Source organism: Lepidochelys kempii, chromosome 6 (genome assembly GCF_965140265.1).
Source record: "Lepidochelys kempii isolate rLepKem1 chromosome 6, rLepKem1.hap2, whole genome shotgun sequence".
Taxonomy (NCBI): Eukaryota; Metazoa; Chordata; order Testudines; family Cheloniidae; genus Lepidochelys; species Lepidochelys kempii.
The window spans coordinates 60,597,624-60,610,549 of record NC_133261.1 but is presented as its reverse complement, the minus strand read 5'-3'; the positions used below and the strand labels follow the sequence as shown (position 1 = coordinate 60,610,549).

Below are 12,926 nucleotides of genomic sequence, written 5' to 3'. Positions count from 1 at the left end.
TTGGAATTGAGATGTGTGCAATGTTCAGGGACCTGGGGAGGGCAGGGTTGGAATAGCAAGGGGGCTGTGAGTCAGATTGAAGGGCATTCTTAGTGCTGGGTGCAGATGGGCCCAGGACTAAAGTAACAAAGGGGGCCTGCAAGGTAGGACTCTCTTCTCTGGTGCCTTCTCAGTCTGTGGCTACATGATACCAGGGCTGGATTTTAGCAATACTTCAAGGGAAGGCAGCTTGGTCTAGTGATTAGAACAGTGGCCTACACATCCGATGTCTTGGGTTCTAACAGGGTGGTAACCAGGGTGGGGCGAGTGAGGCAGCTGCCCAGGGTGCAAAGCCGGAGAAGAAGGTGGAAAAATGGGATGGACGAGGAAAAAAACACAATAGGGGGTAGAACTCTGCAGAGGGACTGAGATCCCGTGTGTCCCACCGGACCCACTGCCATAATAGCGGGAGCAGGATAAAAATTCAACAAACAATGTGGGAGCGCGTGGGAGTGGGTATTGCAGGGCGGGGTGGGAGCAGGATTAAGAAATAGTCCCATGCAGGGCTGTAGTAGGAGGCACAAATATGCTTGCTTGTTCCATGTGCTACAATACCTAGTTACAGCACTGGGCTCTAGTACCAACTTTGCCCCATGCTGGCAGCGTGACCCTGCGTGAGTCACTTCATTTCTCTGCGCCTTAGTTTACTGAGCTGTAAAATGACAGGTGCAGTGACACCTGTTTCCAAAACAGTTTAATTCCAAAGGGTCATTTTTCAAAGGGTTCTAACTTAATCTCTTACCTTGTTAGCTGAAATTTGGCTTGTTTATTATCAGACCAGGAATGATTTTTGTCGAAAATAGTGAATACACAGCTCAGCCATTTCTGAGAACAGAGTGAAAAATGTCAGTGATTTTTTTTGCTTGTTTTTGAACAGTGGCAGCACCTCAGAGACAAGTATGAAACACTTTGGCAGGAATACTCATTCAGTAGTCCAATGACAACTGGTGTCATGTGGCCAGTTATGCCATGAGCATACATACTGTTGTTTGATGTGCAATAAAATGAATGCTTCATAGATTCTAAGGCTAGAAAGGACCATTATTAGATCATTTAGTCTGTTCTCCTGCATAACACAGGTCATAGAATTTCACCTTCCTCTACGGTTACCTCTGTATTGAGCCCAGTAATTTGTCTATGAGTAAATCTGATCTTTCAGAAAGGCAGTCAGTCTTGATTTGGCGACATCAAGAAATGGAGAATTCACCACTTCCCTTGATAGTTTGTTCAAGAGGTTAGTCACCAAGAATGAGGTGCCATCCACGCACTGGCACTCATGTTTCCATGGACAAGATGGTCTCCTAGGATCACAATGCATTTGCTCATGTGCATTAGAAAGTGAAGTGGGAAATCGATTGTTAGAAGTACGATAATACGGTGTTTATGGAGCCCTGATTCCTTTGACATATATGGACTGAAACAAAGGCCCCTGCATTCTTGATCACACGTAGTGCACTGGGCAAAGTGTTCAGCTGCTGCTGAGGAGATAATTGCACTGGATGAAATAACTGTGTTTATTTCATTTTTTTGTACAGAAGGATAATTAATAATACTGTGGGCTTTTTATCATTCCTACCCACCTCCCAGTGGACTGGTGACGGCTTGCATTATTTACTTTACAATGGGGTACCTTCTCTAAGCTCTGTGCATCTCTGACACAAGTTACAAGAGCAAAAGTTTAACTAGCAGCTTATCTGCACCTCCCCCATCCCGGACGGCCTGACAGTCTACAGCTCTCAGCCCCTGGGGAAATAAACCTCTCTTCCCCCATGCAGATCTAATCCCCTTTAAAACCCCTTCAAAAGTGTTTTTGGTCTCAAGAAAAGGGCAAGACATTCTTCTGATGTGGAGAATATGTTTCTACAACTGAATGAAAACCCCCCTCCAAGGCTTTCCCCAAGCTTGAAGATCCCATGCTGAGGCATGTGAGGATTAATACTTAGCTGGCCAGACAGCTGGAGGAGGAATCGGTTTGAGGTTAAGATGGTGGACTGGCACGCTGAAGACATCGTTTGCTCAGGTTCCCTGTATGTCTTGTTGTTCGTATTGCCAAAGCACTGATGGCTCCATTGAGGGATCAGAGCCTCAGTGTGCTAGGTGCTGGATAAACACAGAACACCCTGCCCCAGAGAGCTTAAAATCTAAACTCTTTGGGTAAGGCACCATTTCTCCCTGCATCAATTTCCCATCTGTAAAATGGCGATAGGTCTTCCCTGTCAGGTCTGTGAGGTGCTCGTGGTGGTGGGGGGCCACAGAAAGACCTAGATGGATCTTATCTGCAAGGAGTCTCGGGAGCATAAGGGCAGCAGGATAGAAAACAACTCATAAATTACAGCTGAAAAGCCAAGAGAGGCATGAGGACAGAAATTGAGTTTGTTCCAGCTTGTTGGTGAAAGTGAGTCTGGGAGAGCATCCGCTGCATGCACTGGATGAGTGACAGGGAGTGCAGGGAGCAAATCCAATTGGCATGGAAGTTTATGGCTCCTGCTGGTTGTCATCCCTATGAACCCTTTCAAAAAGTCATTTGGTCTGAGCCAAGACTGCATCTTCCCTCTGACTCCTGTGTTAGTGAGCAGAGAGGAGGCAGCAGACAGAGGAGAGGCATAAAGAGAGAGAGATGGAGACAGAGAATGAGACCGGAGGAAAGAAGGAAATGAAAGTGCGGGGAGGGGGAGCGAAAAATGCAAGGAGGGGGTGAAGTAGGACAAAAGGTGAGCGAAGGGCAAGAAAGCCTGGAGGATGTGGGGGAGGGGAGAGATGGTGTGAGTGTTTCATGAAGAGAAGGATAATAAATTTAGGAGTCGACTTGCCCTGAGGGAAAGGAGAGTGTTTTCCTTTAACACGGGAATCCTGGGACATTGAGGGGTGGCAGGCCCACGGCAGTCCCCATCCAGATCTCACCCCTGCCTCCCCCGCATTGTCTAGCTTCAGGATCCTCAGGCTTTTCCATAAAGTGCCCTCCATAGAGAGAGTGTCCCAGGCATAGCTGCCCTCCTAGTCATCAATGCCCGGCCCCCACCTCTCCACAGCACACATCCCATCACCCAGCCCCGATCCCCAGCTCCCTCCCTCTCGCCAGCTCTCCCTCCAGTAGCACCTGCCGCATGAACGTCTCTGAGACTTTGAAACAGAAAGAAATTGTCTGCGTTTAAAGTGAATATCAGCTGGGAAAGCTGCCAGTCCAGTCCCGGGGGGCACTTGGACGCTGGGTGCCCCGTGCCTCCAGCCAGCACATCCTGAGCCTCAGAGCTTTTCAAGCAGCACAGCTGGTGATTCAGCTGATGTGTCCTAGGGTGGCTGCAGGGTGAGGTGCAGAGAAGAGCTCAGGAACAGGGCCGGCAGAACAGCACCCCCCCATCCCCACCCCCAGCCACGCCAGCCATATGCCGTGCTCGTGAGCTGAGAAAACGCTGGCAGCCGGCACTCAGCAATCCAGTCTGTGCAGGGGCCTGGTTCTTGAGCAGTAATGATGGAGATGCCCAGTAAGTGGCGCTCATGGGTCTGGGGAGTGGAGAGTAATAGGGAAGTACCCCTGTTGGGGAGATTGTGGCTCTGGTGAGTAGCACTGAAAAGGACTCTCCCATCCTCTGATCTCATATTTCTTCCTGTTTTTTGGGAGAGGTGGGACAGTCACAGGGAGAGAAAGAAAGAATGGGCCAAATTCTGTCTGTTACACTGCTGGAGATCCACAATAACTCCAATGAGTTAAATGAAGTCCCTCTGGATCACCGCGGTGTCACTGAGACCAGAACAAGACAGGGCCCAGGTGGCACCATTCGCTTTTTCTCCTTGAGCTTGTGCACCACCAGCAGCTCGGATAGTGTGTTCTGCCGAGATGCAAGTCAGCCTGTAGAAGACGCTCACGCGTATTAGTACGGCCCCTGCTAAAGACGGGCGTTTGTTTTGAGCTTTACCGAGTGAATTTGTGTCCCTCCTCCCATCCCTTGAGGAAAGGAGCCAGACTCCTGTCTCCCAGGCCAGTGTGTTAACTGCGAGACAGTGAGGTCGTTCTGTGGGGCCTCAGTGCAGGGACGTCAGCATAAACCAGCCAACTGTGCCTGACTTGTATTTCCTTCGGGCTGAAGCCCAAGCTGCTAGAATGATCCAGGGCAGAAGGGGCTGAGGTGGGAGCTGGCCTGGGAATGTTGACTGGATAAACACCAGGAGTGAGCCCCTGCATGGTAAGCACATGTGGCCTGAGCTGAGGAGGGAGCTTAGTTTGGGTCTTTGTAACTTTGCTTGGCTTGTGTGGTACCCTAGGGGCCCAGTTTGTTACCTCCCCATGGGCCCAGCCTTCAAAACTGCAGGTCAAGTGCCTTCAGAGGGGCCCAGGGCACTTAATCACTCTAGTGATGAACGGAGGCCATTAAACACCCCCTGGGGGATAGGATCCCGCTGGAGAGGAGCTGGTATTAATTAATTAATTAATTCATAGCATAGCTCCCAAGGCCACAGACACAGCCCACCGCCACAGGGAGGGGCCTCCTCCAGCACCTCCTCCCCTGTCCCAGGGCTGGGCAAGGTTTTACCCTCCCTGTTCCTTTTGGCTTGAGATGCTCTCTGTATTCCTGTGCTCTAAAGCTCCTTCAAGCACCGGCCCAGTGGCTTTGTGACTCCTGGTCTCAGAGGTTTGAGTTCCCAACCCCTCCCCAACTGAGGACAGCTGCTGAATCTGATTTTCCGCTTTGCATTGGGAAGGCTCTTGTAAAACATTTTATTTGTCCGCAATTCAGGTCAGGTCTCATGGGGCCCTCTCTTTTGGCTCCCTCTCATCCCTCCCCTGCCTTGCGCTCTCTAGTGTCTGACTGGATCCTGTCATGGCTAATGACACTGAAGCTCTTCTAGCCCAATGCCTAGTGAGTGCCCCAGATCTAGGACCCCATTTTCCCCCAGTAGCACCCAGTGGGCTCCAGTGAATCAGGCCTCTACCAGGAAATGGGTTTAACAGCCTCTGGGGCAGGTTAGGTGGGCTTCAGTCAGGGTGGGTCAAGCTTCTATCAGCTACACAGGGAGAAGCCCCCAAAGGTTCTGCTGCTTTAATGAACTCTCCAGAATGTGTGGCTCTGTAGAACTCGGCCGGAAATACCGTGAGAGGCAATGGCCTCTCAGTGCCACAGTGTCTGGCCCAGACTGCGTTCTAGACATACTGAAGCATTGTCTGTGGCCAAGGGCAGGCAGGGTGTGAGACTTGCTAAGTGCAGCAGACCAGGTTGGGGTGTGAATCAGACAGGAACTGTTTCCTTTCCCAGGGTTTGCAGCTCTCACAGTCACTCTTTTCCCTCCGGTCTCCAGATACACTATGTAATAAGTACCTGTAGATTCTGCCCCTGCCAGGCCACTTTGCATGGAGTCTCCTGAGTTTCACTTACAGTTGTGTGTGGGCTGTGGAGTCATGGTGCTGGCTGCTTTCTCAGGCACTCCTCAAAGATTCATGCTTGCCCCGGTTTATTCATGCAATAATTATGGGGCTCTTGATGGCTCACTGAAGGAGATGGAAATAGCCCCAGATTGTCAGTGGCCTGCTCTCTTTCCTGCTGGTACCAAGCTGGCATAATGGGATCTGATGTCTCAGTGGCTCCCCTGGGAAGGGGGTAAGGGCTGCTCAAGGAATTAAAGGTGCCAGGGATTTCTTCTCCATTAACATTCTGCAATAGCTGCCTGCAGCCAAACTAAATAATTGTAGCTCTGGGCTGACAGTGTGACCCAGAAAGCAGAGCCATGTCTAGTGAGTGAGCCACATTGGCTGAGGGTGTGCATGTGTTTGTTTGCTGGGGTAGGGCTAATCCCCGTGCAGGCGGGTCTGTCCAGTGCAGCGGAAGCGGGGGCTAGATAAGCCCTCTTTCTCTTGTTGGAGAGAATGGAGGGTCTTGACACTAAGCTGTGGGGTGAGAGGCCAACAGTCCCAGCCCAGGGTGAATCTTGGTTGGGTTAATCAGACTGCAATGGATCCACTCCTTAGTGAAATATTTATCAGGTGCAGATATGCGTTAGTCACTCAGGGTATGCCTACACCGCAGTTAAAAACAAGCGGCTGGCCCGCACTAGCTGATGTGGGCTCGTGGGGCTCGGGCTAAGGGGCTGTTTAATAGCAGTGTAGATGCTCAAGCTTGGGCGGGAGGTGGGGTTCCAGAACCCTGCAAAGTGGGAGTATCCCACTGCTCAGGCTGCAGCTGGAGCTCCAGGAGCCTGAGTCAGCTGGCGCGGGCCAGTGGGGGGTGTCTGACTGCAGTGTAGACATAGCCCAAGTGGCTGGCTCATCAGTTCTATTTGCTCATGAGACTCTGAAAATCAGACATCAAGCAAGATGCTGTTCCAGGGCCAGGGGGTTAAATGCAGCTCTGCCCAAGGTGCAGACCCTGTCCCTGGGTTTCTCCTGGGGGACAGTAAGTGCAGCGTGGGAGTGAAAGGCTCCTGGTATCGATGGTGGGTACCCAGTGTCTGTGCAGTAAGAGGATGGGGAGAGCTGCATTCAGTCCCCTCTGTGGCTGGGCCTCTGCACAGTTCCTGCATGTTACACGAGCATGATGAGGATTGTGTGGGGCCATCTTGCTAGACATCGTGTGTGGCTGTCAGAAGGCGTAGAGGGGGTCAGTAGGCATGAGGGGCAGGAGTGTTATGGGGGAGACCGATGTTGGGGAGCAGCTGCTGGGGGGGACCTTGATGAGAGAGGATCAGGCAGCACATGGGGTGATGTGGAGAGGGGATGCAGCAGATGATCAAGGAGCACTTGTACTTCTAGCATGAGACAGGCAGACCCTCTCCAGCTCACACAGGTTTTGACCCTTTGGGGCACAGGTGTGGCTCACGCTCAGACCCACTGGCAGTCTGGTCTGTCACTCTGGTGCTGGCATGCTGCATGGCTGGTCAGCCCCTGGTGACTAACCCGCCTTGGGGATGTGCACACAGCAGCTGGGAGGTGCTTGCCACCGCAGGCAGGCAGACACTTTAGCTTTGCTCAAGCTAATGTGCTAAAAATAGCCTGGTGGCCCAGCAGCACGGCCGGCAGCCCAGGCTAGGCACTTGAGTACAGTCCTGCCCAAGGCCCTGGGTATGTACTTGGGTGGCTAGCCCGAGCCGCCACCTGGGCTGCTGAGCCACAGGGCTATTTTTAGTGCACTAGCTTGAGCAGACGAGTGTCTATCTACCTGTGCTGGGAAGGACCTTCCCAGCTGCAATGTAGACCTGTCACTTGGTGTGATGCTCACATGTCTTTATTCCATCAGCTGGACCTGGCAATTCAGCCATTTGTTGAATAGTGAATATTATTGGATACACGCTGATGTTCAGAGATTGCCCCAGATGCCGTATCTCCTAAAGGGGTTTCTCAGTGCTGCAGGTCACACTCTCATTACCTAATCAGGGGTCTGCTTGTCTCTCTTCCAGGTCTTGCTTTCCAGAGGGAGCCATTTGCTGTTGGAGACTCACGTGAGTTCTCCCCACACCCCAGCACGAGCTTTCCCAGGATGCCAGGCCCTGGTATAGCCCATTATTTTGTTTGGATCTGTAGTGGGTCATGAAGGCCTAGTGATCCTCTTTCTGTTCCCTGCAACCGCCCCCCCCCCCCCCGGCGCCCCCAGCTGTTCCACATGAGACAGGGACACAACTGAGGCAGTGACATATACACAACAGCCCAGTGCTCACCATTAGCCGGGCCGGGGAGCTGGCTTCAGGCCACTAGAATTGTTGCAGTGAACAGGGTTGGTCAAGCCCCTGGACTGCACCTCTCCTGAGGGCTGAAGAACATCAGTGGCCAGTGGGGAGATGGAGAGGAAGGTTGCTCAGCTGCTGGCCAGGCTGGACCTGTCCTTTAGATAAACACTGGCTGTGTTCAGTTCCATGGTTGTTGAGTTGGCCCCTTTCACAAGCACCCAATTCCCTTTTAAAATCTCGGGCTGAACGGTAGGGGGGCTGTTCAAAGAGCAGGCCAAACTTCCTGCATTCACCATCAGTTTCCATCGCTCTCCTGAGGTCTGGTAAAACACCTGCTGAAAATGGCATTTCAGCAGGACAAGGAGGCACAAAGAGACCTAAACCTGCTGCTTGGCCTTGCCACAGAAGAGGAGCCACTGCAGCTTCCCACTCCACCAAACCATTCTCACTCTGCTTCATTTTCCCACGGAATCCATGTAGCCCTATCAGGGTCTTGCAGGGAGCAGGGGCCCTTTTAGGGTTTGTCACCCAGCACAGTGCAAGAAGCAGACAGCAGAGGGCAGGATTTCCATAGCAAATGCCTTGAGGATGGGCTGGGAGCTCTGTTAGCTGGACCCTTCCTTTGGCTTCACTCTTTAGAGCTTTCCTTTGGAGCTTTTTGTGTCTCCATAAAGCCGAGAGATGCTTCCAAGGCTGTTCCGCTTTGGAACACAAACTGCTGCCATGAACAGCTCCTGGGGAGAGGGCTGCAGGGGCAGATGGGCATGGTACAACACAATGAGATTTTCAAGCATTAGCTAAAAACAACATTGGCCTGGGAAAATGCTGAGGTTTAAAGAGACACAACTGCTCAGGCTGTGCAATCACTCACTCAGTCCATCACGCTCTCACAGTGACTGCTTTTCAGCTACAGCTTCAGTTATGGGGAGGCAACAAGAGTCTTTTCTCCAGGTTGTGAGCGAGGGAAGGAGGCCTGAATTCACTCCATTCCTCTGGGTGCAGTATGCAAGAAGAGGATTGGACCTGTTCTGCTGCTAGTTACACTGGTACCATCCCAGTAAAGCCAATGGAGTGTAAGGGGTATAAGTGAACAAAATTCGGCCTCCTCTTGACTTAAGTCTGCATCATTTCCCTGGCTCATTAATATAGATGTAATAAGAAGAAAGGCCTATGAAAACCAAGATGCCCTGTCTACATGCCTCAGTCCTGACCTATAGCGTTCCTGCTCCTCTCCCATTATTCTGGCCCCTGCTATTCCAGACCTGGGCTGTTCACACACAGCTCTGTTCATACATCTCAGTCCTAACCCAGAGCCTCCTGCTATTCCAGCCCTGGGGTCCTCTTATACAGCTCTGCTGACGAATCTCCATTGTTTTAAAAAGTCTAATAGTCGGGGCCAAAAAGGGCATCACCGGGGAGCTAGAGGATATGGGAAGAGGTCTGGGGGTGATAGGAGAGAGAAAATTGGGGATAAAACTGCCCCATCCTTTTTTGCAAAACCAAAGACAACATACATAGAAAAATACTGTTAAACTCATAGGAAACTTGGTTAAAGGAGCCCACAACTGCAGAAGAAAGAGGGCAGAAGGGTGCCTATGTGTAATATTCTTCCTTTCGCTCCCTCCCCACTGCAGAATCCATGCATAACCTCTCTGCTCAGCCCTGGCAGATGAAGATGGCCAACCTTACCTATGACAACTTCACCAATGGCAACCGATCTGAGGTGGTCAAGCAGCATCCTTCCAACCAGTACAAAACAGTGGAGCTGGTCTTCATTGCCACGGTAACTGGCTCGCTCAGCCTGGTCACTGTGGTGGGGAACATCCTGGTCATGCTGTCCATTAAAGTGAACCGTCAGCTCCAGACTGTGAACAACTACTTCCTTTTCAGCCTGGCCTGTGCTGACCTGATCATTGGGGTCTTCTCCATGAACCTCTACACAGTCTATATCATCAAAGGCTATTGGCCGCTGGGGGCTGTGGTGTGTGACCTCTGGCTGGCGCTGGACTATGTGGTGAGCAACGCCTCTGTGATGAACTTACTCATCATCAGTTTTGACCGATACTTCTGTGTCACCAAGCCCCTGACCTACCCGGCTCGAAGGACCACCAAAATGGCTGGGCTGATGATTGCAGCAGCTTGGATATTGTCCTTTGTTCTCTGGGCACCTGCCATCTTGTTCTGGCAGTTCATCGTAGGGAAGAGGACAGTCCCGGAGCGGGAGTGCTACATCCAGTTCCTATCTAATCCTGCCGTGACCTTTGGCACGGCCATCGCTGCATTCTACCTCCCTGTGGTCATCATGACTGTGTTGTACATTCACATCTCACTGGCCAGCAGGAGCAGAGTGAGACGGCACAAGCCTGAGGGCAAGAAGGAGAAGAAGACTAAGCCACTCAGCTTCTTTAAGAGCCCACTGATCAAACAGAACAACAACTCTCCCAAGAGGGCGCTGGAGGTGAAGGAGGAGGTGAGGAATGGTAAATTGGAGGACCAACCCTTAGCACAGACAGAGGCTGCTGGTCAGCAAGAGGAGAAGGAGACTTCCAATGAATCCAGCACAGTCAGCATCACCCAGACCACAAAAGAGAAGCAGGTGGCAGAAATCTTACCAGCTGGGCAAGGGCAGAGCCCTGCCCACCCACGGGTTAACTCGACCTCCAAGTGGTCCAAAATTAAGATTGTCACCAAGCAAACTGGTACTGAATGCGTCACGGCCATTGAGATTGTCCCAGCTAAGACAGCGGCCTCTGCCCAGAATACCCTCTCAAACAATCGCCCAGCCAATGTTGCCAGGAAGTTTGCTAGCATTGCCAGGAGTCAGGTGCGGAAGAAGCGCCAGATGGCAGCCCGGGAGAAAAAAGTCACCAGAACCATATTTGCCATCCTGCTTGCCTTCATTCTCACATGGACTCCTTACAATGTGATGGTCCTTATTAACACCTTCTGTGAGACCTGCGTACCCGAGACAGTGTGGTCTATTGGGTACTGGCTCTGCTATGTCAACAGCACCATCAACCCAGCCTGCTATGCCCTCTGTAATGCCACTTTCAAGAAGACCTTTAAGCACCTTCTCATGTGCCAGTACAGGAACATTGGCACAGCTAGATAAGCTGGCACTGAGGGACTGCTTGGCAGGATTACAAAGACTCATTCCTTTGCCTCTCCTTTTAGGGGGTTCTCTGCTCCCCACTCACAAGAGATGCAGACTGTTCAGAGATTCCACAAGATGCCCTTCTCCGAATGCAGCTGTAAGATGCAGCTCTTTTACTTGTTCTCAGCCTGGGAGAAGGAGCCCTCAGACATACATAAATCAAAGAACAGCTCCTCTTCCTACACAACCCCTGACTCTGCACTGGAAGAAAACAAGGAAGAGGGAACACCAGAGGAGTGTCCCCATCAACAGGTTCCATGGTTACTTTGAACCCCATGTAGCTCCTCCCTCTGGAGATGTTGGCTGAATTGGCAGCTATCTTTGCTCGCTAGGTAAAACCGTGGAGTTTCTAAATGGGGTTCCTGCTGATTACACCTGTGTCACAGTGAAGTGTCACTGTGCAATGAGACATGGTGTAACTGAAATCCCTTCTTTCACTCCTTGAGCTTCCTGATGGCTTTGCAGTGCGCATGGAGAGAAGGTTCCTGGCATCAGGAGGGGTTCAACAGGGTCTTAAACCACATACTGCCCAAGAGAAAAAGGAACATAGATCAGTCACTTTGTCATACATCAGGTGTCAGATGATTCCTTTTGGACCAACCTGGACTGGATGGAAAAGGCCTGTTAGATGACCCAGACCATCTCCCTGGGGCCAGGACAGGATTGTTCCTGGTCATGCATTCTCTAGTGGCTTTAAACATCCCACGAGATGAATGGGGTTCTCACCCCTTCCCTCTGGGGCGGTGACTCCACAGCCTGAGCCATCTGCCAGTCTGAAAGTCTTTCCTGGGAGTCAACCTCGGGGTTCCCTTTCTGAACTCCATCCCATCCCTGCAGGGGCCGGACAGAGAGAGACTTGTTCCTAGGTGAGCAGCATAAAATCAAATGCCACCCTGAAAAACAAAAGAGCTTAATACTGCAAAGAAAAAAAAAGTGAGTGAGAGATTTATCTCCACAGCCCTGAGGAATTGTGACCTCTGGGAACTGTGTGTGGCAGTGTTAAAAATAACTGCCCTGGGGGGCTGTGCTGCTCGCAGGACAGCGGTGCAGAGCAGCCTGCAGGGGGAGCTCAGCTAGCTAGAAGGGAGTGGGGAAGAGGCTGTGGAGTTGCTTGGTGTGGCCAAGACTCCCTTAAGGTCGTATGGGTCATTGAGTATGTTCCCCTAGCAGGTGCAGAAGGGACACTTTGCCTATGGGGTTCTGGACCCTGGGGGAAGGGACAGGAAGGCGTGACAATGTGGACCTCCCCAACAGCTACTGTCCCCAGTGCAGACAAGCACCCAGGGGTGTGAGAAGGAGCTGGCCGCAGAACTTTGTAAATGGATGTAATCCTCTCATCGGTGTTGTCATGGAGTCCTCAGCATGTGGGGTTCAATGTAAATGTACAGCCCAAATCCTAGCGTAGTTGTGTACAGGCCGAACCAATTCATGCTGTTGCTCAGCTTCTCCCAAAGTCAAACGCTGTTTTCCCTCTTGGGCAGAGTCGGACAGCTGTGTGGGGCACAGGCGATGTCCTACATGGGTGGGCGGGAGGGATTACACAGGTGCACAGTGTCCATCAGTGGCTGAGTGGGACTACCGTGTGTCTATACATGGGGGTCTCCACCCCGCACCCCCTGGGATACTGTGCAACTTAGACAAAGGCTGACATTTTGCCCTGCGAGAGCATCAGCCTCACTGTCACTGCCTTTAGGATAATTTGCATAGTGTTACCCAAAATGCCTTGCATTTTTTTTTTATCATTACAACTCCAGCGGAACCTACTTAAATGAATAAAGGAATCGAACCTGAGACCAAAGGCCTTTCAGTGAGTAATTCGTTCTCCGGGATCCAGCTGCAGAGTCCAGCCTCCTCATGGACCCTGGCTGTGAGCCATTGATTAGGCTCTCTCCCCAGGCCCACTGGCCTCTCCAGCAAAGCCTTCAACGTGTGGGTGGTGCACATAAAGGGTTGAAAGAGAAACACTAAGCCTGAGGTGCTGCTGCTCCCTACACAAGGGGCTCTGTCGCCACCTAGCAGGGAAAGGTGGTTGCCAAACTTCTGTACTCTATGGCAGGGTCTTTCCTCTTTGGTTCAGCCCCTG

At 51.6% G+C, this 12,926-nt stretch overlaps 1 protein-coding gene across 4 annotated transcripts in view; it reads left to right on the top strand.

Moving 5' to 3' along the window:
• The window catches only part of CHRM4 (cholinergic receptor muscarinic 4), a 38,129-nt gene extending 25,469 nt beyond the window's left edge, over window positions 1–12,660 (top strand). Inside the window, exons 1-3 of one of the 4 annotated variants that reach the window (XM_073348165.1) lie at window positions 4,166–4,220; window positions 7,423–7,515; window positions 9,324–12,660. In XM_073348165.1, the coding sequence (XP_073204266.1) occupies window positions 7,503–7,515; window positions 9,324–10,801 (1,491 nt within the window). In that variant the 5' untranslated portion in view covers window positions 4,166–4,220; window positions 7,423–7,502 and the 3' untranslated portion in view covers window positions 10,802–12,660. Of the gene's footprint in view, window positions 1–4,165; window positions 4,221–7,422; window positions 7,516–9,323 lie in introns of those variants that run through there. The other 3 variants (XM_073348163.1, XM_073348162.1, XM_073348164.1) reach the window with 3 other exon arrangements.
• The last annotated feature ends 266 nt before the right edge of the window (window positions 12,661–12,926 follow it).